The sequence below is a fragment of the Podarcis raffonei genome, chromosome 2, assembly GCF_027172205.1.
Source record: "Podarcis raffonei isolate rPodRaf1 chromosome 2, rPodRaf1.pri, whole genome shotgun sequence".
Classification (NCBI taxonomy): Eukaryota; Metazoa; Chordata; class Lepidosauria; order Squamata; family Lacertidae; genus Podarcis; species Podarcis raffonei.
This window is the reverse complement of record NC_070603.1, coordinates 77,132,129-77,158,292: the sequence shown is the minus strand read 5'-3', so window position 1 is coordinate 77,158,292 and position 26,164 is coordinate 77,132,129. Positions and strand designations below refer to the sequence as shown.

Genomic DNA, 26,164 nt, shown 5'->3' with positions numbered 1-26,164 from the left:
GAAACCATTTCCTGTTCCCTTTGACCAGGTGTACAGAGGCAAAGGACTTGTATTGCTAATACAAACTGAATTGGGAGTGCATTAAGAATTCCTTGGGGGGGAACTTCTTATCTTTACTTAAAATTGGTTCAAAGTAAGGCAATGCCTTCCATGCAAAGCTGGTCTTAATATACGGTACCATTAGCAAAATCTGCATAGTAATTAGTGGTGTCACCAAAAATTGTACTTACCTCATCTGTATTATAAACTAAGCATGATTTGTCTCAGACGTTTTCCTCCAGTTTGGACTGTTATCTGAGCAAGTGAATCATTGTCTGGTAACTGGAACGCTACCACTACACCTTACCCATCAGAAGGCCTTCAGAAGGCACAGGTGCCTTGGAGAACTATATTTCACAAGTATCTGCTGCCTCGGATCATCCTAAGTCCTGGAGAGGGAGGCCTCATAAAGAGGCTTCCAAAGAGATGTTCCTTCTCACTACCAGGCTGAATCTATGTTCAGTCTAGAAAGATCATAACTTGGTGGTAGACCACATGCTATGCATACTGAAAGATGCAGGTTCATTTCCTGGCATCTTCAATAAAAGGAATAAGGTAGCAGATAACTGAAGACTCCTGCCTGATACTCTGGAGATAAACCACCGGTCAGATGAGACAGTAATGGAATAGATGGACAAACAGCCTGATCTGGCATATCACAACTTTCCTACATTGCCCTTATGTTCAGAATTGTATTTATTTACTAGATGTATACCCTCCTTTTCAACTGGAGTCCTCAGAACAGCTTACAACTTTTATGAAATGCAAATTGATATGTAAAAAGCCAAACAAAATGAGTGCATCTGGAGCAGGCATCTGATGTCTGTCTCCTCCTTGTATCTTCTTCACAGGGTAGTTGGTACCAGGTGGCCTGGAAGGCAGGGAGGCCACCTGCAGCAGGGACCCCATCTTCCCTTGCCTCCCAACAGAGAAGCTGGCATTAGGACTTAGATGTAGATCTTCTGCTATGCTAGGCCCCAGCCTCTCTTTCTTCAGCAACTGTTCAGAACATATGCAAGTATAATAATTATTTGAAAAGGGCATCTACTAATAATTAATAAGAAGGAACTTCGGATCCTTGCCTTTGTCAGTGCATATGCTACTGTTCCATCATCTTCAGTTGAGATATCTAGTAGCTTCTCATAGAATGATTCATTATAAGGCCCATCTATCTGTAACACATTCCTTAAAAAACAGGGGGGGGAAACCAATTAGAGAACAGGTCAAGAACTAGAATTACATAACTTTATTGCAGATTATACTATATTTGTGTATCATTAAACAATTGCACCAAATTTGTTTCCGCTGCTGTTTTATTACCGTACATCTAGCTGCTCAAAAAAAATGTGTTTTTAACAAGTGAGGCTGTTGCACCCTCTAGTGACCTTTGTCTAAAATCACAAGAGATGAGCCATGGAACTAATATTGCAAAAACAAGGCATCTCCAAAGTAACATTCTAGTCTTTTGTTTTTGAAATAGAACCTGAAATAAAAATGTTGCAGAGCAAAGTGCTTTTGTTCAGGGTTCTGTCTAGTCTGTCATGTCCATTTTAAAGTGTTTTTGTACTGCTGCAAGTTGCTCTTCATAGTCCAGACCAACTAGTCAGTCCATTTCTCTAAAGTTCATGCTTTGTGTGTACTTTTTGAAATAAGAAATTCAGTATATAAATACTTTGCAACACTCTTGTTTTTTGGGTCTACACTGACTTAGAAAGAAGCAAGTCCCTAACAATGCAGAAGTCTCTCTCTTTCATTCCTAATGTGAGCAGAATCCACTGACTTGCACTTAACATTAAACCTTAGTTTAGTCCCGAGGTGAGGAACCTATGGCCCTCCAGATGATGTTCAACTTCCAACTCCCAATCCCAAGCCAACGTGGCCAATGGTCAGGGGATAATGGGAGTTGTCTGGAAGCAGACAGGTTCCCCCACCCCTGCATGTAGTGCTGTGTGGGTGAACCAGAACAATGTCCACTTCCACTGAGTTTAATTTCAGGTTCGAAAAAACTAAGCTTAGTGTTGTGTGAACCAGGAATTCTGGTTTAAAATAAGCAATGGTTAGTTGAAAACGCCATCCATAGTTTGAAGTTGGCTTGTTTATCAGATACCATTGTTTGTTTTAAACCAGGACTCCTGGTTCACATATAACACTATATTATATGTTATATTCTTTGAAACCAAAAGTAATATTGGCAGAAAAGAATATTACAACCTCTGCATCAGTCCAAATGTTATATTCCAGAACTGCAGAAATAATCCACATTTCACTAACTCAAATGCCACACTGCAATATTGTTGGTAGATCCTCTTCTCAACAGAGGAGTAGTGTGCATTTTATGAGAACCAGCCCATTACTGTCTTTCTTTTCCCAACACAGAAAGTGAATAACTATTACTGTGTTAAAGAAAAGCTGTAAATAAGAACAAGAACTGTCAAAAAAACTATTTTGTGACAGGAGTCCTTTATCCAATGTGGTATGAAAGAAGGGCAGTTGCCAACAATATTGGTAGTGTGGCATTTGGGTCAGTGAACTGTGGGTAATTTCTGCAGTATAACTTCTGGATTTATGCAGAGGTTGTAATATTACAGACCACCTTCTTTACTCAAGACGCTAAGCTAAGCTGTATATTACGACTCAGAGCTGTACATAGAATGACATCATTGTTTTCTTAAACTGGTAGATCTGAAGGGTCAAATAAATGCAGCATCTTCCCGCAAGCCCTAATCCCCAGTATCATGGTGAAGATAATCCTAGAATAGCTGAACAGGCCCTCCAAGTTTTAAAGAAACCTTAATGAGCCTTTGAGAACAATCTTCCACATTGCTCAGTGAGCTTCACTAAGCTCTACTCCATTCCACTTGACAAGTTAAAAACTGGTGCCATGAAATCTTACCTCTCTTTGGGAAACTCTTCCAAGTATTGCTCCACTCTGTTGTACAAAGGATATACACCCTCAATATCCAGCATATCCAGCATCTGAGCCTGGAGTGTTTTGTAGAGGAGACATTCTTTGGGCAAGCCAGAGGTCTCCATTTTATTTTTGCCTGAAAGGAAAGTATGTTTTCAAAACTGGTTTGACAAAAATATATATACAAACCTCTCTGCTCACAACTAACAAAAGCAAAGTTATGGAGCAGGGGAGATTAACCATGCCCAATTTACATATTTCAAAACAAAAGCCAGATTTGTACCCCCAGTTCAAAAAAGGAAACAATGAGGCACTGTAATTCAATGTTCAGCTCTAGTTAGAAAGGACATTTCCAAAACAACAGAGAAATAGAAGTCCTTTACTGCTCCCAATATTGAGGGAAGATTTATGGTGATATGCTAATGCTATTGCAAATGGCATACATTTTTAAAAGTCAAGGCCTCAAGTTGTACAATATTTGAGAGTCAATCCTAAGAAGAAATATTATCTTAGCGCATTTTGAAAATACCCAGTTCCCCACCCTCAAGTTATTAAGAAGAAAAATTTCACCAAACTGATTTAACTGATTTTTAATCATGCACATCTTTGCAAATCTAAGTTTTGTATAAAAGGCACATTTTACACAGTGTAGATTTTTAATGCCATATTCCGGGGGTTCCCAAACTATGGTCCACAGACCATCAGTGGTCTGCAAGCTTCATTCAGGTGGTCTACAAGTGTGGCCATGAAGAACAGCAGGAGCAGCAATTGTGAACAGCATGTACAGTGAATTCAGTATTCATAGATTTTTAATTGTGTTTTTATTGCCACTTTTATTTCTCAACATTTCAATGTTGCACTATGTTGATTGTTTCATTAGGGCAAGTACTCCTTATCTCCCACCACATGCTGTTCTGGAGGTTTTCCTACACCCTCATGAGATAATTTAGGGAGGCACAGTGGGAGGAAGCCCCAGTGCACAAGCAGAAGTTCTTGCACGGGCTTCTGCTGTCAGGACTCATTAGTTGAATCCCGCCCTCATCAATTTTCAAGCAGTCCGTGGCAAGGAGGGGAAGTGCAGAAGCTGCTGAAATATTCTATTAACTACAGCTCTAAAAGCAACAGCATAGGCCTAGAGAAACAAAATATGCAAGTTCTACAAGTCTGAAGAAGTGGGATGCCCAGAATTAGCTTTGTGTTTTCTACACTGAAAAATCTCTTGAAAACTCTGCAATATACATGTGAAACACACGGGGCTTTGCAGCAAATAGACAACTTGAAAATTACAGTGCAGACAATCGTTTTATCAATGCATTCTGAAAAATGATTACTAAAGTAATTGATTTATTCACATACTTTTATGTATATTATGCAGACACAGTGGGGAAGCATATGCACATCTAGACTCATACTTGTATGCTTTACTGACAAGTATTAAGGTTGGAAGCATAGCAGATTTTCTGATTTAAAAGCTAAGTACATTATTGGGAAGCCAGAAAACCCAGATTAGACAGAGATTACTTACAGTTCAACCCAGTGGCAACCACACTGACAGCAATGCATATCTTGCTGTACAGTATTTTATCATTTGAATTCTAGATGGGCAGATGAAACTCAGAAATTGCTTACCATTTCTTGCTATTTCTTTACTGAAAGCACTAGCTTCACAGAAACTCCTTCCTTGTGAGGAGGGAACTGTCTTCATATCACCTGCTTTGCAGGCATCTGTGCTACTCAGTAGAGCCATTGTTATTACATGGATTAATTCTTTCAGAACTGTCCGTGTACAATGAGTTCCATTGACCAGGCCATTTGAAGGAAAGAAAAAAGGCTTCAGGTGGCAAGCAAGTTCATTCAAATCAGAGAGAGCGTCCTCATTATCTTTACAACCATAAATTAGTTCACCATTCTGTAACAGGAAGGAAAAAGAAGTCATACATCTAAAATTTTATTTTTTCATATTAGCAAAATGTATGGAGTAACAGACACTGCATGCTTGTATGTCCTGTGCTTTTGTGGCTTGGAAAACTGGGTTTCAAAGTGGGAAGCTAAGGACTGAATCCTGCTCAGCTGTGAAGCACACTAAATAACCTTGTATAAGGGGACACTTCTCCTACCTCACAGAGATATTGTCAGGTTGTGAACTAAATGTACAGCAGCAAATCAAGTCTGGGAACAATCTGGGTAGCCAGATTGAAGTGTGGCAGGAGAAAGGTGTGATTTGGCAAGGGAAAGCAGCAGGCAAAGGAAGGGGCAAACACATCTGCAAACCTTAGCTAGAGATTAAGAAGCCATGCTGCTGCTTTCCTCTTCCAAATTTCAGTCTCCACTGCCACTTTTTCAAGAGCTAAGCAGCAACCTGGTTTCTCAGACCTAGAGCTACTGCCAAGCATAGTTCCAGCCTCAGCTCTCTGGAAGAAGGCCAAAATACAAACCTAAGTTAAAACAAGGAGCTTATTCAATTGCTAAGTGGGATACTACTAATTATAAGTCATGAGGAAGAAGCTTAGCCTCTGACAGGAAAAAAGATACTTAAACAAAAAAAGTTATTGACACTGAACACAACTTAAAAACAAATTAGATAGAAAGACACCCACTGACTTCAGTGAATTAGTTTAGCCATGTATATTTAGCAAGCAAGTCTTTTTCCTCTCGTTTTGCTTTCTTCAGAATTATCTGATAAATCGGTACAAAGCATATTAACAAATTAATAAAGGCAAGGTTTGTTCAAAACATTATTTGATCATTGTGCTAACATACAGGCGCACCACTGAACAGATCAAATTACTAACAGTACCATCAAAAACTAAAGACAGCCAGCAGAGGGAGACAGGGCTCATGTATGCCATTAATCTACAACTGTGCTATGCAGGTGCAGAATCCGAATTCTCACTATTTCAGTTTTGATTTTTAAGTGGAACAAGTAATGCAAAACACAAACATTTGCTTATGAACTTTTGTAGTTTCTAGAATTAAGCTTTTCATGGAGCAGACTCTGCACTTTTAAAACACAGAGTATGTACAGCCATGTACTGGTGCACAACTAGCCAAGTTTGCTATTTTGGTTTATAATGAGATTAAGTGCTAGATAAAGACTTCCTTTATAGAACAATTCCTTATGTTCACCACACACCTTATCTGAATGCCACTAGGAAGGAAAGATCCTGTTGAATTTGGCTAATACAGGGCTAAAAAATGAGAAAGCAGGTGGGATACACCTAATGAGGACATACGCTTGCACAATGGGTGTTTACCCAAAAGAACCATCACATAAACCAAGGAGACTTGGGAGGACAGTCAGTGGTTGTGCTGAGATGCAATGCTTATCTATAGCTGGCACTGCAATAATAAGGCTGAGTGAGCAACCCTTGGAATCACACTACACAGCTATTCAGTCATGAAATCAGCAAGTTCTTTCATTTTATATTAACCACAGTTTACAAGTTACCTGAATCCTAAACTGTGGTTAATCTTGACTATGGTTAACTGAAATAAAGCAGCTTTATAAAATATGGTTTGAAGCAGGCTCATTTTAACTAACTATAGGAAAGATTAAGCCAGTTGGACCATGTTTAGACATGGCAAGTTGCAGTCAATCTAAACAAGAAGTAAACACTTCCAAACACCTCCTCGTAGAACATCTCAAAAGTGTGCAAGCCAAATGCTAAAATATGGCTTAGTATAGCAGGGGAACCTTCAGCCTTCAGGTCTAATTAGTCCCACCAGGCCTTTGAATTTGGCTAATAAGATCATTTTGAATAAAACACACCAACCTGTCAGTCACCGGAAATCATATGATAACAGAACTTTCTCATCATATGATCTTTGTAGCTGACATTGCAAATATTGGTACTGTGGTACTTAGTACTAAGATCAAAAATAAGCCTCTATGATAGCAACAGGCAGTAGTTTCACACTTCAATTCAACTTTACATAACCATATTTGCACTTCCTCCATTACCTTGCCTATCTCTACAGATTTTTTTTACTTTCAACTTCACATAAATATTTTAGGAACTGAAATAAATAACTTTGTTTCTATATGCATCAGTATGTATCCAATTTTTATCCAGTAAAGACTGACCTTGTTGTATTTAAGTTTGTGGGACTAGCAGCTGGTCACCCAGTAAAGCATACTAACAAGGGGCAACAGATATGGTGAAGAACAAAAACTTATTGCAATTTCCAGTGCACCTTACCTTAAATATTTTTAAGTTATTCTGTGCTTCCTGTAGCAGACTTCTCAAGGCAAAGTGCATTCGCTGTTTATTTCTAAAAGGAAAACCACATTGGACTATTTAAAATGAAGAAATGTGACCAGGCAAACACTAAAACATTCTTGCTGCCTCTAATCTGTACTCAATATTTCCTTCCTAACCTTTATTCTCAAGAAACCTGCCTCTAATGCTTGGGCATAATCTTCAAGACCTCCTTCTTCAGCAAGGTCTTTCTGAAGCCACATTTACACTTGCCCATAACTGCCATTGCCACATTACTTGCCCCTTTGATATCTCCACCAGAACCCACCCTTTTTTCTCTAACAGAGAAGATTCTCAAGCTAGGAATATTGTCCTTGCCTTTCATTCAGCACCTATAGCACCTGACCCTACACAAAATTGAAAAGATTATTATCAAAAATACAAAGCAATACAGAAATTTAAAAATAAATAAATTAAGTAACAGTAAATAAGTACTATTAATGGTAGTGATACAAACCTAACACAAAGCATTCATAAAAAGGTAACAGCTCTCACCCTGAGAAGAGATCCAGAGGACAATATTTACTTTGCCGTTTCCACTTTCCTTTTGCTACCTGTTAAAACACATTACTTATGAGTACAAGGGGAGATCCCAACTATGTATTCACATTTTCTAGAAAACATCTGCAACAAGCATTACACCCGTAGAACCTTTAGGATCTCAAATATACAAGTAGCTCATGTAATTTAAACTTCAGTGGTGTCCACATGTTATTTGTCATATAACATCACCTGTTAAATGTTAAGATTTGATCAGCTAGCAGTTACTTGTCTTTTGTTCTCTCTAACAAAAGCATTTCGTCTCTAGTTTCACTGTAATGTAGAGCATTTTTGCAAGTGCAGAAAGTTCCATGATGATGTGGAAATTCTCCTCCACATAAATCTATATGTTTCTCAATGAAAACAATATGTCAAGGAACATAAGAAGTTACACTAATGCTTTTTGATGAAGACACAGTGGGTTAAATGAGTTTTTTCATATATTTTTTATCATAAAGGCATTCACAGAATCATAGAAGTGTAGAGTTGGAAGATGGCACAAGGGTAATCTAGTCCAACCCAGTGCAATGCAGGAATCTTTCACCCAACATGGGGCTTGAACCCACAACCCTGAGATTAAGAGTCTCATGCTCTGAGGTATCCCAGTTCTCAATTACAAATCACACCCAAAAATGCTCAACTAAGAATGGTACTTTATTCATTCCTTAGACAAAACAAAATTATATGCAAGTACTAATCTCCTTAAAATATGTTTCAGTAAAGCAAGCAATAGGCACAATTTCAATAGTTCTTGTTTGGTGGACTGTACCCAAGATGGAATGTTAGTTCTATCATTTTACTAACCAAAGGGGGGGGGGGAATATCTTGTAGATAAGACATTACCTTTAGATGTTGATGCATGCAGTAACGACATACTTTGTGCTTTATCTCCTGTGAAACATGACTGGAGAAAGGGAGGAAGCCACATTTGGGCTGCAAGAATAAATATTTAAATATATTAAAATTATTAGCACACTTTGTATTTAGAAGGCACTATTTGGGCGAGGGGGTCTAAAATGACATTTGAAGTGTCTTTCTCTCTGGATCTAGCCTTTCTCCATAAATAAGTTTTGGTAGACGTGTATATATTCACACCACCCCAGATACATGTGAGCATCAGGATTATCTCTCTTCATGCTCTGTGATTAATATAGAGAAGGGCTACCTTAATGATTTCTGATACATCCCAAAGCAGTATCTCCCTCAATACTTGTAAAACATCTCAATTAAACTAACATTTAACCAATCCAACGCATAACTCGTAGTTTTTAGAAAGAGTTATGTGTTAACTGTTCAGTTTTCAGGTTTGTAAATAATTTAAATTTGCATAAATGCCAAAAAATTAACATATGAGAAGAGGTCATTTATACATGTCTTTTTCATTATCAAATAGAAATATAAAATCATTCTCTGTAGTCCTGTTGTCTGTCCCTATATCCTTTTTGACAAGAGCAACTCTCAGCATGAGGGAAAATAGTCTGCATTATTTATTATTATTATTATTGCTCTAATCTTCTAATTTTACAGGTTCAAATGTTTATACAAAGTTAAACAACTGGCTGGCATGAAATGTTTCACCTATTATATCAAATCACCTCTTCGCTGTACCTCTAATGGTGACACACAATTCAGACTGCTCACATTCACAGTACTTTGGGGCCCATAATTTCCAGCAAAATAGCTCCACAGGGAGTTGAAGGGGTGGCAAGACCAAAGAAACAGGGGCTCATACTCTCAGCAACTAGTTATTACTAAACACAAAGTGAGTATACAAGAACAGGCCTTGGCTCCAAGAATTTAAATTGAGACACATTTTTCTTGACAGACCAGCTGCCAGGCGAATGGGGCTGTTCAAAGTTGAGGGTCTATTTTTTTGCTTTTAAAATCCTGACAGACTCACCTTAATCTCTACACAAAGTATTGGTCGATGTTCAACAACATGTAGCCTAGTAAGGTTAGGAAGGCACATAGCATAACCACTAAGAGCATCCATGTCTTTATCACAGCGAGACTCTGTGGATAAAAAGAAATAACTGTTTGCATCCATGTTCAGTGCTGAAGTGTTATGGGCAATACAAATAAACTCACAGCCATCAGTTTACCACCTTTAAGAGGAAATGTTGTCTTACATTACACTGTAGAAGATTTTTCCAGAAATAGTCTCTCCCGCATCTGTATCCATCATGAAATGCGATAAGTAAAAAGAAAACAGACAGGAACCCACATTACACTGCTTCGCCTGCATGCAGGAGATACTCCTGCTTCATTTACCTTCGTGAATATACTGAAATCACACAATGTTGTTCCACTGCTTAACATAAGCGTGCCTTAAGTCTAGTCAGTACTTGGCTGTGAAGCTACCTTACAGCCCAAGTGTAAGCTACTCTGGACTAAGCTACTCTGGACTTCAAAGGAAGTGTCCCTATAAGTGTAATAAAACCGACCAATAGAAGAACTACACCAAATGTTTCAGAGTTTAAGCAGAAAACACCTTTGATGTGGCTTTTGTGAACCAGCACAGTCAAGCCAAACATTCAAAAACTTGAGTAAAAGGGATCTCCAAGCATGTTTTCACCTATATAAGAGCAAGAACACTTTGCATTTCACCCAAACAACCTGCCTCTTTAATTCATAACAGTCCACCCCTCTAGCAGGCATCAAAAATACTTTTAGAAAAGGCCATTCTCTCCCAATCCCATCTTCTTCAGAAGCAAAATTAAGTATCACTCTTTACTCATGTCTCCTGAAGTAAGTGCAAGAAAGGCAGACCCCATAAACATGTAGTGGGAGACACAAGGTGCCACAGTCATTCCGGCAAAAAGAACTGCTACATCAAGCATGATGTGGCACCAATGCTGTTGTGCACAGACAACTTGACAGCCACAGTAAGCTAGCAGGACACTTCAAATGCAAGGACAAACTGTATTTTGTGGATTTATTCCAGAGAGGAAGTCATATGTGTGAAGCAGGACCAACAATCTTGAGGCATGGTTCCATTGCTTAAGTGGTCTAGCAAACCCTGCATTTTCAAAGCACTTAGCTAGTGTGATTACACTTACTACAAATGTTTGCATCATACAACATCTAAGAGGTTCTGATTTTTACCAGCTATGCACTAATAAAACAGGACTGCCATTAAGTTATTCGCACAACTGGAAACTATTTTGTAAAATTTTCCATAAACACAGAAAGATCTCTTTGAAGTCCAGAATTATATACAATCTTTAGACTAAAAGCATAATCTATTAACATCTTTGTACAAGACGCTGCAAAAGCAACTACTACTTAGAAAGAACTACAGTGGTACCTCGGGTTACATATGCTTCAGGTTACATACGCTTCAGGTTACACACTCCGCTAACCCAGAAATAGTACCTCGGGTTAAGAACTTTGCTTCAGGATGAGAACAGAAATCGTGCTCCAGTGGCGCGGCAGCAGGAGGCCCCATTAGCTAAAGTGGTGCTTCAGGTTAAGAACAGACCTCTGGAGCGAATTAAGTACTTAACCCGAGGTACCACTGTACATTAACTACAGGACAGTAAGGCCAGAGGCAGTTCAGCAAATCTTTTAAACTGACCAAAGAATCAATGTGGTACCATGGCTAAGCTTCTGGGCTTCAACATGGGAAACCCACATTAAGTCCCTGCTGACTTTGAGGCACAAACAGCTTTAACCTACTTGTTGAGGCTACAAGTGCTGCTCTGAGTTCTTTGGAGGAAGGAAGGGTAGAATAAAATTACAGGCAACATTATTCTGTCAAAAGCCTCCATGAAGTTTACTACAAGAGGCCAATAACTTTGTTTTGTGTCCCTTCTCCAAAGCAACATAAATGCCAGAGAAAAGTTCAGTCAAGTGCAGTTATAAATAGAGCATAAGCTATTTTCTAGCCAGAGTGTTTTATAACATTCGACATGCATAGTTTTAACTTTCCTTTTGCAAATGCTTCCCAAAGTTAGAGAATCTGGTTTGCTGAAACTATATGCATGAATACCAGCACATCTTTGAAACCTTTACAGAAAAACCACTGTTATTTTATGCACTGGTTGTGAAGTAGCTGCTTGAGAAATGCAAGCCTGTAAATTTACCTGACCTGACCTGACAGAAGAATCTGCACCATGCTGCAGAAAATGGCTAACTTAACAGGTGTGACACCTAGAACAGAATTTATCTGAGCCAGCAACACTGCACAATATTGTTAGATCTAAGAACAGAAGTGAATAATTCATCCACCAGGATTATATGCACAAATAAATTAGGCTCCATTAATCACAGGAACTGGAATTTCACCAGGACTAAGTGACCCACCATTCAAATATTAAGCAAATTTTCTCCCTCTTAGCAAGGCCTCGGGTTTTGTATCACTTTGCATCCAAATACAAATGCACCAGCTTTACCAAAACAACAGGCCATTGTACTATTTTTTATCCCTAATGAGGACAAGTTTATTTTAGGGCAAGTTTATTTTGAAAGAGGGATTATATTCTTTATCATCTTGGTGATATAACATGTTTGCATGGGCCTGGCTAACTTTTCAGAAACACCACCTTAAACTATTAACCACCACAAGCTTCACTGCCAAACAATTTGATTCAAATGCAAACATACACCATAACTGAAACACTCCTTTAGTAAAGTACTAGTGCCCAGTTTAACAGCAAGTTAAACAGATGATCACACCTGCTACCAAACAGAAACTCAACTCCACAAACATTCAATGGGAAGTATGGATGGAGAGGCAATGCATACAGGGAATTATTCAGGTTATGCTTAACTTAGATGCATAAGTAGACAGAGGTAACTGAGGGCAGCACCTACCTTTATTAATTTCACAGACAAAGGGGAAAAAATCATTTTTGTAGGGTTATTCGGGGGGGGGGACAACTGTTTTGCCCCCTAACAAAAATCCTTGGACAAGATGAAACTAGTAGACAATATGAGAATCAGGTGGGCAGAATCCATCCAAATTTCATTTATGCCCCAGGTGCATAAGAAAGACTCAAATGAAAACAAAGAGCTCACATACTTGCAAAAAAATAACTGGAGAAATCGAGCTAGCCAGAATATGTCTCACTTTTGGAGGCAGCATGTGACATTTTCTCCTCACCCTTCCCTTCCAGGAAAAAGACTCACAGTCAGCAGTAGTCTTCAGAATTCCGGTGCTCCATTCCGGAGCAGTGCACAAAGATGTTTCTCTGTCTCCAAGGAGGGAGGGTGTTCAGAAAAGCAACCCCTATACTCTGCCTCCAGAAATAAGGACACATAACAGCCCCCTTTTGCCTTTCAGGAAATGGGAAAAGTAAAAACTCTCACACACCAACCCCAAAATTGCAGAGGGTGCACACATGGCTCTCTTGCCTGCTCACTTGGGAGGCAATTCAATTCTCTAAGGCAACCAAGAAAGCATTTCCAATACTGATTGACGTGTGTGACACATTTTGCAATTCTTTATTTTTTTAAAAGCAGATTTCAGATAAGGCACATTCCATATTTTGTGCAAGTAGTCATGCCATTATTTTAATTCCTTACCTGGTCTCTCTGACTGGATCTTTAAACAAAGCTGTTTCAGAAAGTCCAAAGACAGCTGCACAACCTCCTAAAGAAAAAAGAAAACATTATTTTACACAACGAATTGCACAGTTGCAACAAAGTGAAAGAGCACTGACTTGAAACAGAATCACTTTGAGGATCCTTTAGGTGGAAAGGTGGAAGAAAAATAGACAAAAATTTACATGACATTCCTATAGTGGGGGAAATAGTTTTGTCTGGCAATCTTGCCCAACTCTTCTTATAAAACCATAATTGTGACAAATGGGAAAAACCGGTGTTCAAGTTATGTCACATTCCTAGTAAGAAGTACTCATATTTACATTAACAGTTCATCCCATTTATCACTATGTGCTAAGCATGATTACATCTTTTCCCTCTCCTAAGCACTTCTGTAACCACAGCAGTGACTGAAAAAATGTCTTCACATTTTAAGTTTATCATTCAGGAGCAAACAGCCCTTAAGTCATTAATCATTAGCATTAAACACTCCAGCTGGAATTCAGGAGAATAAATTAAGTGGAAAGTCCCCAGCGCTCCATCACCTTTCCTTGAAGAGACAAGGCTGATTAGGCTTTCCACTGAACTCAAAGGAGACTCCGATCTTAAGCAATATGCACTTCTTAGGAATATTCAGGTTACTGCTGAATATTTAAGTAGGTGTTGTGTATTCTCTCTTTTATATCTAAGCAGCAATCAACCAGAACAGTTTAAAATTTATTGATCAATTGATACTGAAGCACAGAAAATGGCCCTGTAAGAGTAGGGCAGTTTTTCTGATAGGTCAGCTTTGTAACTATCCATTCATCCTTCCTGCCCTTTTTCATAAAAGGAGCCCAGGAAATCAGACAATACAAAAAAATTAAAGACATTAAGAACATACACATCAGAGAAGAGTTCTCCTTGGAAGAAACAGTAGTCTGATATAAAGGTAGCATCATGCTAATCGGGGGGGGTGTCCTCTTTTCCTTCAAATATAGAGCTTTGGGATTCTTTCATATGCAACAGTTTACATTTTCATACGGAAATAGTATACAAGTTACGTTTTTCTTCAGAGATTCTTTTCACATAAACATTTTAAGACCTTTTTTTTAAAAAAAGGAGTAAATGTTTACTGCATTCCTCACTCAGCTGAAGGATAACCTATCAGAATTGGGGTATTTTAAAATTTCAGTAGCAGAATTAAGATTGAACATTCAATAGACTCGCAGGAAACCCCACACACTCCTGTTGCTACTCTACAGCTCAGTCTATGCTGTAAAGGTGAGCACAACTAATCCTAGATACATAATAGACATTTTGTCCACTGCTCTATGTTCTATATGAGCAATCTAAAAGCAGGTTAAATATGGAGATTTAATGCAATGTTCCTTCATACAAAAACCAAACCAACCAGCTTGGCTACAGATGTTAACAAAAACACAACAGTAGGAAAAACACTAAATGAAACAAGAAATAATAGTTACCCCATGGTGAACATACTTCTCCCCAAAAAACTGCTTCATTATGTGTTTGCCAAAGTATACAATGTTCTGAAGATGTTGAAAGATTTCTTCTGGTGTCTGAAAAACAAATTATAAATTGCTGTTGAAACACAGATTATGCAGCATTACTAGATAACAGTTAAATCCACTTAGAAACAACATCTGAAAAAGATTACAGCGGTACCTCGGGTTAAGAACTTAATTCGTTCCGGAGGTCTGTTCTTAACCTGAAACTGTTCTTAACCTGAAGCACCACTTTAGCTAATGGGGCTTCCCGCTGCCACCACGGCGCCGGAGCACAATTTCTGTTCTCATCCTGAAGCAAAGTTCTTAACCCGAGGTACTATTTCTGAGTTAGCGGAGTCTGTAACCTGAAGCATATGTAACCTGAGCTACTACTGTACTTTAAATCTGCAAAGTCCACAACACCCACCATAAGCTACCAAACAAAATGGTCTGGTTCACATGTCATATTAGTCAGAAATGAATTTAAATAGAAATAACACGTTGCTTAAATCTTCTAGCTGTACGCAGTGGCGTGGCAAGGCCATAGGGGCAATTGCTCCAGGCACAAAATTCTGAAGGGGAGCAACCAGGTGTCCTCACTACAGGCCCACTCATCAATGCCATGTGGCTGAGCTCCTGCAGCTGCAGAGAGGCAAGCTGCAGCCGGGCCAGGCCTTCGTCACGACAAGCCATATACTGGCTTGTGTCCCTGTGGAGTGGCAATAGCAGAAGTGGGAGAAAGGCACAATGACGGCTTTTTACCAGTGTACTCAAGCATTATTTATTAAATTTATATACCACCCCTCATCCAAAGATCATAGGGAGGTTTACAACATAAAACAGCATGCTGCATGTTCATATCAAACCATATTTTTAAACTATGGGTTAATGTGACATGAGAATCAAGCCATTATAAGCAGCAAGTTTTTCTACTACTGCTCCCATATGCAAAACTTGATTTTCAAAATCCGGTTAGCAAAGACACTTCTCCACAGGGGGATCTAACCGATTATCAAACTGTGTTCTAAAATCTCAAGTCTTCTGCAATACTAATATGCATTGACTTTGTTTCTTCTACTGGAGCCATTTTTGCTTATTACAATGAAATAATTCATATGAATAGTTACTATTCTACAGTGCTTTTCACTGAAGATCATCAAAAGCACGTTTATCAAGATCTGGCAATATCTCAATCTACTAATTGGTTAAAAGCCCAGCTAATCAAAGGATTGCAAATCCTCAGATCTCAGATAATGTTTTAATCAAGCTGCTGTTGGTTTTTAAAAAAAAAAATACTGAGGTCTCCTTGAACTCACAGAAAGTGGGAATGAAAATTAATTCTCCTTTTTAAATAAAACTAGCTGAAATTTCTTTGGTGGGAAACAAGAAGGATAAAAGGGAATAACAAATGATAATGGTCTCACCTTGTCTCGATTTGGAGGAAACTTCAAAAAACGTAGTACCACACAACGCTGAAATTCAATTTAAAAAATGAGTGAATTAAAATAAGATTTGTAATTTGGAAAACAAGCTGTAAAAACCCATTGCAGTAAAATAATTTGCACAAGTAAACCACTTTATCTATTAAGCAGGGGCACTGTTGTATGTGGCAGGCCTCAGGATTCCTGCCCTTTTCTACCTTTTTATTTTTTTACTTTGTTTACATGGCAGCTAGGCTCAATGCAAAGTGCAGTGCCCATAAGATCCCAGCCATCCACTATTTTCATTTGCAAATCTGTGTTGTAAGCCTGTTCCTGAATCCTTTAAGTACTTAGCAGTTGCCCTGCTTTTAGGGGAAGCAAGCATAAATTTGCTCAGTATTCTGTGCATTCTTTATTTTGTTATCAAACAAAACATATCAACTGATTTTACTGGATCAGATCAGCAGTCCATTTAGATTGGGAACTGTCAACCTGGTACCCACAAAGGCCTTCACTCGTGCTCAAGCCAGAGGCCCTAAACTATAAACTTTCATTTGATTTTTTAAAAAAGTGTCTAGCACTCCAAGAAACAAATTTATAAACCAAAATGTGCAGGTATTCATAGCAATTTCTGTGAAATAAGCCAATTTGGCTGCTCCTGTTTCTCAGATATTTTAACCATTGAGTGAAGTCAGTGGTAAATGAGTTGTTTGGATACCAGGCAACAGGAATCACAGGGCTCCTGCTCCTAAAGACCTGCTGTATTCTCTTCCTTTTGAATGCACTTTCCCTGGAATCTCTGTAGTTTGCCATTCCTTTTCCCCTAGCCACCAGGATAGATCTTCCCAATGATAGGTTTGAGATCAGGTAGGCCCTAGAAGTTATTTTCTGCAAATATTGCTACACAGCAAATATGAGCAGATGTTAAAGACTGTCTCAAAAATCAGAATGTGCCTGCCTTGATTAAGTTCAACATCTCCCCTGTCTTCAGTGCAAGGAAACAGAAACAACTATCCTAGAATCAATAAAAATATGAAAACTTGTACATGGGGTACATGTATTTAGCCTGAAGACCAAAAAAAGAAATATCTAAACAGTTGTAAGAGAAAGTTTTATAACTGCCTGTGTTTCAGACAGCTATTATTTAAGTTAATACTACTGTATATACTCGAATATAAGCCAACTTTTTCAGCATATTTTTTATGCTGAAAAAGCCTGCCTCGGCTTATACTCGAGTGAGGGGGGCAGCTGCAGAGGGATGAGGGCAGGCACAGGAGCCGCGGCTGGTAGAGGTGCTGTGCTGCGCCTCTCCCAACCAGGCTCCTATGCCTGCTCTTGCAAGTGGCAGAGGAGGTGGCGGAGGGACAAGCGGCTGCTCCTTCCTCCTCCGCCGCCTTTGCTGCTGTCGGCGGCAGCAGAGGGGGAACGAGCAGCCCAAAAGGAGCCCTTTCGGGCTGCTCCTTCCTCCTCCGCCGCCTTTTCCGCTGTCGGCAGCGGTGGAATGAGCAGCCCAAAAGCAGCCTTTTCGGGCCGCTTATTCTTCCTACTCCGCTGCCATCACCACCAGGTTTGTGGTGTGGTGAACCAGCTTATACTCAAGTCAATAAGTTTTCCCAGTTTTTTGTCCTAAAATTAGGTGCCTCGGCTTATATTCGGGTCGGCTTATACTCGAGCATATACAGTGATTTTGTGTTTTTTATTCTGCTTTTATCCTTCTATTGTCTGTTGATATGTTATCTTATGAATTTGTATACACATCAAAATTTGAAAAAAGGCAATACAGAAGTTTAACATGTTCTGCAGACCTAGTCATTATTTTAAAAATACACATTTGTGCAACCTGTATTATTCTCCAAATCTCAGACCTTTTAGGCATTATTTTCAATATGTAGATAATGATCATTACTTTAATACAAAATACATTTATTTTAGTCCATAAGTGGTATTTTAGAAATAATGTATCCCTCTATGCTTTATAGCAACAGAGGTTGCATGCACATCTATTTTACAGCTTTTCTCCTTAAGGAGACACAGTAAACACAACTATTCATAAACTTACAGTTTGTCAGCTGTTACGGAAACCAACTAAATGCTCTTAAAGAAATATTTCACAAATAGGCACTAGAAGTGAATTTTGTTATTTCAAACTCATTTACCTTATGTCCTTTGCTGGCGTATGTGCAATACTTCCTTGAAAGCTACAGGAAGCAAAGATTTCCTCACTTCGTTTACAGTAACATGGCACTGAATTTGCCAGGCTTGAAATCAAATCAAGTTTTTTTTATTAAAAAAAACAAACCTAAGACTAAAAGTTGAACAACTAAGTAACATTCTGCTGATATTCCATGTTTTTCAAGAATTTTTATGTTTAAATTATTTTTCTAACTTGCTTTCTTATTTACTCTGAAAAGTACAAGAACAAAATACACAGCAAATGAACTTTTCAATAACAGAACTAGATTCCAGTAAATTTTTCTGTTTCTTACAGCCAAATAGGAGGATTTTCAAAAGCCACATCTGTGGTCAGCTACAGTTAAAATGTTTACCATACTGCTGATAATCCAGATTTTATTCAAACCAGCAGGGCTGTGTGTATTGTTCCCTTGCTTTTGTTCAGGCTAATATTGTGCCAAGAATGCAATACAAAACATGATCAGTTGAGCTTGGTTTTTCAAGATTTATAGAACTAATTCTGGTGGTGTGGGAGAGGGTACATGATGTTGATACTTCTGATGACCAAGTTTGAAATGGGTTTTTCCACCACATCGTAGAGATGCAAACAAATGGATAATATGCTTGTCCAATAAGACTACTACTTCAATTTGTGTTTCTCAACATCTTCAAGCAGTGGCTGCGTATGTAATGAAGCCCTCTCTTCAAAATGTTCTATTTGTGTGTAGGAGAACTATTACAGTGAGGCACATGGTGTTGCTCCCTTGGAAATCTCAAAGCAGACTTCACAGCATACATCTCTCACACTCATTTCTACTGCAGCACTCCTTAAAATAAAAGGGAGTGTTAACCTAGCTTTAAGCTACAAGAAGAATTTGTCCTTAACTTGGGAACACTAATTCTGGCAATGCTCAAGACCACCTGTTCTGTGAACATTTAATCAGCAAGCCTAGACATTGGGTAAAAGCAATTAAAGTAGTTTATATATTCAAGCTCTGGTGCCCATTTACCAAACAGCATCAAATTGTCTCTCAACAAGAAGTAAAGTTGCTTAATTCATTACATATGGTCTCTGGGGAAACTTAGTTTATTATATTGTTTCCAAAATAACAAAGGCAAAAATGAACATTTAATGAATGGTATTGGACTCTGACTAGTACTATGTAGCACTACAGGGGAATTTGGTTCTTAAAAATAATTTATAGGGTTAACAACAGACTCAAGATTTTAATAAGATTAGTATCAGTTGCTTCTACATTATATGTGGTTACAATGACAATGATCAAGTCAAAAATCTGTAGAACTTTCAACATGATTACAGCCCTCCACCAGCAAGGCTGTAAACAGGGTGAAAGTGATGTACAGAGGGGGGCAGGGCTTGGCAGAACACCGAAACTCTCCCTTGCATATTTGCTTACATGGAAGTAAAATGCTTGCCTGAATATTTCTATTATTGTAAGCTTACTAGCACGTGCCTCACATTTTCCGTAGGTTCATCTTACTAAAAAAGGATTTTTCAAATTAGTGAAGTAAATAGGAGTTTGTCAGAAAGCTGTGGCTACCATATAGTCACAATACTATAAATTAAGTGAACATTTATTTTCAACAGTGAAAGGAAGATTTCTTTCTGAGATTTAGTGTGACCTGCTTTTGAAAAAGACAGATTTAACAATTGAATTCTGTGTCTAACAATGTATTGGAAACATGTGAATATAACTGGATTAAGAAAACTGTGCAGCTCCTCTAATATGAAACCCCAGCCCCATTTCAAAAACATCATTTTCCAAAATGGAATACAAAAATGCTTTTGCAAGTCCCATTATTCTGTCAGGCAATTAAGGTGCGGGAGGAAATATTTGTTGGTCAAGGGAAAATATTTGTTGGTCAACACAAGGGAACGGAGCTACTTCAGTTTTATCATGACTTCACTAGTCAAAAATAAATACCAACTGTTTATTGTGATTATATTAACCATGTTGTGGAAGTAGCTGTGCTATAAGTCCTTACATGCAGTCTTATGCATGTTCCAGCAAGCATCCCACATTTCCCACAATATTTATGTAACCAGTTGCTTAAGGGAAGTGCCTAAGTACTTTCTGTGATAGGCTGTAAATACAGCATTCACACTTTATTTCTCCTAAATAAAACATGTTCAGGAAGCTGATAACAAGCCCCAAGTTCTAGCTTCGACACTGAAAAGTTGTCTGCACAGCAGAGTTGCACAAACTGAACTTCATGGCTTAGCGTTATTTCTAAACACAATAATCACTGAATGCCTTACTACTCCAAATGTCCTGTTGTCAGATTTTAGTACACACTGCTTGTTCAACTGATGCTGAAATTGACAAGGACACACATATGCACCATTATGCGTGAACATGCATTTGGTTATGCTAAGCTACCACAAACTAGTATATTTTCAGCCCTGTTGCTATTACTTTGGTTAACTGAAAATCCAACTGTATTTAGGTATCACATGCAAGTATCTTGGCACCACAGAAAAAGATACGAGCCTCATATCCTAGTAACTAGTTTCTTCAGCTTATCCAAATGCTGGGAACAGAGAGATGCAACTATGCTGAACATCAAGGAGTGCACCAAAACTAGCTCAGCATATTATATTCGCCGAGACTTGGGTGAGAACAGCACTGGGCAGATCAATAAACTTTGCGCACAAAAGGAAAAAGCAGCAGAACCTGCTCAGACCTTTTCCGTGTGCATGTTCAAGCTCTGTTACAAAGAGAAGAACAGGATCAGCAAGGGACAGAATATTTCACGGAATACCGTGCAAATATACAATTCTTCACACACCTGTTTCCTTTTTTCTACCTCTGCCAATGGAGGAGCAAAAGAATAACTGAAATAGTTACTCAGAGGCACTGCACAAAGGGCTTTGCAGGCATCAGCCCCTTTTGTCCAAGCCCCACATCTGATATCAAACATGCCAGGCATAGGGCAAACATGGCTTGGCCAAAACTGCCTCATGGACCAAGTGGGCAGGCTTGGCAAGCCAAATTTGGCCCATGGAACAAAGGTTTCCCATCCCTGATGCAGACACATTAATTTATCTCCTCTCATGAAGGTATTTCCCCTTTGTTTTTTGAACAAACTATGATGAGCATTACATTTACAATAAAGCTAATGCTAACCACAGTAAACCCAAACCACAGTTTGCAACCATGATTTCAAAAAAATTAACTGATTTGTTGACAATAATTAAAATTGAAAATGCCACTTTAGTTGTAAAGCTAACCACAATTAGCTTTGAAAGATAAAGAGGGAGGAATTAGGCAACTGGGCAGAGTTACATTTGCACTGGACCCATGTTTCTGGGATTAATTACTTGCACAAGTCACATTTCTAATTCTTTAACAGGCAGGTAAATATATTCAGTTGTTGGCATCTGTCTGTTTCAAGAGACAATGGGGTACACCTCTGGGGGTGAAGTCAAAACGCTGCTGTAGCAGCACCAGCGTGACCTTGGGGCACAAGCCTGGACAGTGTATATGGAAATCCTGGGCTGCCCAGACAACAATACCCTCTCGGCATAATGATGTGGTCCAAAGGAAAGCAGAGCAATATGTTTGACACCAGCTTGGCTGTAGGAGTTGCCAGAAGGTGTACAAGGCACAATCTAAGCGCTTTAAGGACTCCACTCCAGATTTCTTCTCCAGAAGATATCCCTCAAGGCAGAGGAAATTTAGGATCAGTTTTCCTTCTCCTAGATGGGATACCTTCCCATGTTGATGAGCCCCATCTGTCCCTCACTTCCCTCTACAGCACATACAGAAACCACCTTCTTGGCCATTGGGCCCGCTATTGGTTTCATCCACTCAATCTGCTGGAAAGTGTCTGCATACAGGAGACCTAAGTCACCAAGGTTTTGAGATCCATTAGCTACCCTCACCTGGTTTAGCCAACTAGTCAAAGCCGTTACCTCAGGTATGGCTGCTGTTGCATGCTGAGCTGGCATCGTCTAGGAGTCACTGGTGAGAGCTGAGTGTAGGGTGGGGACCAAAGGTGAACAAACTACTCCAAAAGAAGCATGATGAGGGGAGGTACTACCCCTCCCCTAAAACCCAGTACACACCATATATATATTCAGTATCAAGTCAGCAACAGCATCATTCAACTTTCTTTTAGGAGCACTAAAACAGATGGTTATGGTTGTGCCAAATAATGGGAGACAAAGGGTGCTTAGATTATTATTTATCAACCTGAAGTTACAAGCCAGACTTCAATTTCTCAGAGATGGAAAGCAGCCATTGCTTCTTTTTCCCAGAACCCTAAGTATATATATCACAGCAGCACATGTGAGGGACATTTTCATCCTGCAATATTAATCTTGAAACTAAGTCTATAAACTAACCTCATGGCTGTATCAGCCTAATTTCCTTCAAGTTGCTTCCTCTTCCTCATCACCCTTTCCCCTGCTTTGTGCAAAATTTTGCCTGAGGAAAGGTTCTGGAGAATTTGAAAGCCTGTCATGTTTTTGTGACATTCTTGGTTGTTCCCAAAAAAGGTACCATAATGCTATAATATTAATAATCACATGTACATTTTTATTCCACTCCAAGAAGCACATACCCCCTTCACATATTATCCTCATAACCACCTTGTGAGGTTAAGTTTGGCTGAGAGCAAGCTTTGTTGTTGAGCACGGATTCTAATATGAGTCTCCTGGTCTATACTACATTAGCTGTCACTGGAGGAGGAGGGAATCAATAGATGAAACAGAACAAAAAAAATCTCAATTAGCACAAAGCTTTCATTAGATTACACCTTCCTAGAAAACAAGTCTGCCATTTCATAAAATGTACTACATTTGATGTGTGAAGAAAGAAGACATTTGTGTTAAACACACCAGCACTTTTAAATAGTGACTTGCACCATTTTGGAATTTTTCCTCCTGCCATGGTGCAGTGAAAAGCCTTCCTCCCAGGACATCATAGCCATTTTCCCCACTTATTTTGTCAGAGGTGTAAGATCTGCTCCACAACCATGACTCAGGCCCTTTCCAGTCAGCTTTAAGATAACTTGCTTTTAATACTCTTTCTCCTCCCCCAAGCCCTTTTCAGCACTGAAAAAGAAAGTCACTCAGCTTGAATTATCACAACGCAACACACATTAAGGCCCAGTGTGATTAAGGACCATGGGCATCCAATAAAACGATGCTTCTCCGGCACACAAATCGGGGATGGCACCCATTTTGGCAGGGATGGAGCCTTTAGCTATATATCTTTCATGTACACAGTGAGTTTCCCTATACATGGGGGAGTTTCCAAAACTTACTCCCCTCCCCACAAAAAAACCGAAGATCTGATTTGCTGATCAACTGCGATTAGAGTTCGTTGTCTCGACAGTTTTTTGTTGTTATACTTTAAGATACCAACTTCTTTCAAAGTCTGTTAGCTTAACGAAAGCGGTATAAAAATGTTTTATGTCCCCCACTCCCCCCAAAAAAAGTGTCACGGAGAGAGAAATAAGGAGCGTCTGATTTTACCGTTATGCTTCTGAGGGGAGCGAGAGGAGGAGAGGCTGTTGGACCACTTCGCTCACCCGTTGATGAAGGAGAAAGGCGAGCTTTCCCGGCGGGTGTCCTCCCTCCCCTCCCCGCCTCCCCCGGGCACCTCTTCCGAGGCAAGGGAAGCGGGGAGCAGCGGAGGGAGCCTTGAAGAGGTGAAGCGGAAGGAACTGACGGGCCTTCAGTTCCTTCCTTCCCCGCCCCCCTCTAACTGACCGGCCAAAATTTCCGTTAAGGGTGGAAGGCGTGGGTGGGGGGCTGGGTTTTTTGGTTTTTTTTCAAAAAAGGAAGAAAAAAGCCCGAACCGTTAAGCACGAGACTCAGGAGAGCGGTTGGCAGCTAACCTCAGGCGCGCGCGAGGCAAGAGGCGGCCGGCGCCTTTTTTCTTTTTTACCTGTCTGTGGGAGACGACGAGGCTCTTGTTGCCTTCCCCGTGGTATCGCCATTCATTCTCATCCATTTTCTCCGCTTCCATCCCCCAGCCAATGGCCCCTCCGTTTTGGTTTCCGGCAAAGCGAGCGGGCGGTCGTCGTCGTCGCCTCCTGCTGCTGCTGCTGCTTCTCGCCGCTTCTCCTCCCTCAGCTCCGGCCTCCGTTTTCACCCCGTCCCACTGCGCGCGCGGCCTCCCGCCCACAAGTCCCTCCACAGCGATGAGGCGCAGCCTCTCCGGACAACGCGCTCAACGAAGCCGGCCACCTGGTTGTTTCCCAGCCCTAGCGTCCTCGCCCGGATCGGAACAGGAAGTTCCACCTTCCGCCTTGGGGCACGCGGAGGTCACCCACCCGAGAAAATAATATACTGTATAGGTTTGTATGGGGGGCGGGACTTCCTTAACCGGCCCTATTTAATGGGGGCATCAGCCTCAGCTCCTATTCTTCCCGCAAGGCTACGGCTGTAGCAAGCGCCATCTTTATTTCTGGCAAGTTCGAGAAGAAAGAGGTTCGTCACCCTTGACCGGGAAGACCCTAGGCATGCGCACGAGCCTTAGCGCGGTTCATAGGTGTGCGTGTGTGATATGATAAGGAAGAGCGGCGGCAAGCTGGTTTTGGCGGTTTGTTCAGAGGCCGCCGTCCCTTCTAAACCGGCTTCAGGAATTGATTGCAAAATGTTCGCCTCTTCTTATATATATAACTTTAATCACATGGCCTACATCTTAGGCTTGTACGACAGACCCTGGCTTTCATTAGCATCTGAGGTAGACAGGAGTCTGCTCGCTATTGTATTCATTTATTTAAATATATCTTCTGCCCCCTACCCTGGAGGCTTGGAGTATGTAATAACATGTTAAAAACGAAATTAAAATATCCAGTTGCACACTAGTTAAAATAATTATTTAGTCATTTGCATATTTAAAAGGCTTCTAGGTCACATTTCAGAGGCCCCTGCCCTCACACGGCAGTTTGGTACCCTCCAGGTAGGGCTGTGAAAGACCTGGTTGAAACCATGTTTCAGTTGCTGCTGGTCAGGGTAAGATAGTACTCAGCTAGATGGACAATGTTTCTGACTCAGGTATAGGGCAGCTTCTTGCAGTCCTGGCTTACAGCATTTAGGAGCATATTAAGCAGCCTTAGGCAAAATCAGAAATTTGGTCTATCAATATTGTTGACTCCAGCAGCAATGCTATGATGCCTTAAGTGAGATCTTTTCCCCAGCTGTGCTATCTGTGATGGCTGTTGCATACATACAACAATGGTGTCACAGGATTTTAAGGTGGCAGAGTGGACTGTTATCGATTCAGGCTGCAGTTCCTGCACTGCAGAAGTGAAGAACATTTTTGCATAAACACTCTGCAAATGAAAGACTACTACTTAGGAGAAAGGTTCTGCCACAGCCCCCTCCCTGTTGTGTTAATGTGAACACTACTGAGCTAGATGAACCAATGCTCTGACTTTGTATAAGGCAGCTCTCTATGTTCCTAGTTTTCCTTCGGCATTGAGGCTTTCCATAGGGGATTTAAAAAAAAAAAAAGGATTCCCCCACCTGCAGCATGAACCATTTAAGGGAGGTGCAGTAGCTTAGTGACAGACTAAGCACTTTGCATGTAGAAAGTCACATGTTCAGTCCTAGGCATATCCAGGAAGGGGTGAGAGAGCATTTGCTAAAACTAACAAGCACACAGCAAAGGCATTGTGTGCTAAGAGTTCGATCCAAAAGAGGTAAGCACTTCCTACAGCCAGAACCAAGATAGGTAACTTACAGCTCAGGAGCTGAAACTTGGAGTGTTAAACCTGTAGAAGATTAGTTTTTAGCTTTGCTCTAGCAAGGCA

At 40.0% G+C, this 26,164-nt stretch overlaps 1 protein-coding gene across 3 annotated transcripts in view; it reads right to left on the bottom strand.

Annotated features, from left to right (window-relative positions):
- The window catches only part of IPPK (inositol-pentakisphosphate 2-kinase), a 31,358-nt gene extending 6,572 nt beyond the window's left edge, over nt 1–24,786 (bottom strand). The window contains exons 1-11 of one of the 3 annotated variants that reach the window (XM_053377630.1): nt 24,292–24,786; nt 16,205–16,252; nt 14,757–14,852; nt 13,273–13,339; nt 9,647–9,759; nt 8,590–8,679; nt 7,702–7,760; nt 7,147–7,219; nt 4,577–4,856; nt 2,933–3,083; nt 1,122–1,224 (exon numbers count right to left, since the gene is read on the bottom strand). In XM_053377630.1, coding sequence (XP_053233605.1) covers nt 1,122–1,224; nt 2,933–3,083; nt 4,577–4,856; nt 7,147–7,219; nt 7,702–7,760; nt 8,590–8,679; nt 9,647–9,759; nt 13,273–13,339; nt 14,757–14,852; nt 16,205–16,252; nt 24,292–24,372 — 1,161 coding nt within the window. In that variant the 5' untranslated portion in view covers nt 24,373–24,786. Of the gene's footprint in view, nt 1–1,121; nt 1,225–2,932; nt 3,084–4,576; nt 4,857–7,146; nt 7,220–7,701; nt 7,761–8,589; nt 8,680–9,646; nt 9,760–11,841; nt 11,948–13,272; nt 13,340–14,756; nt 14,853–16,204; nt 16,253–23,876; nt 24,101–24,291 lie in introns of those variants that run through there. The other 2 variants (XM_053377632.1, XM_053377631.1) reach the window with 2 other exon arrangements.
- Between the last annotated feature and the right edge of the window lie 1,378 nt (nt 24,787–26,164).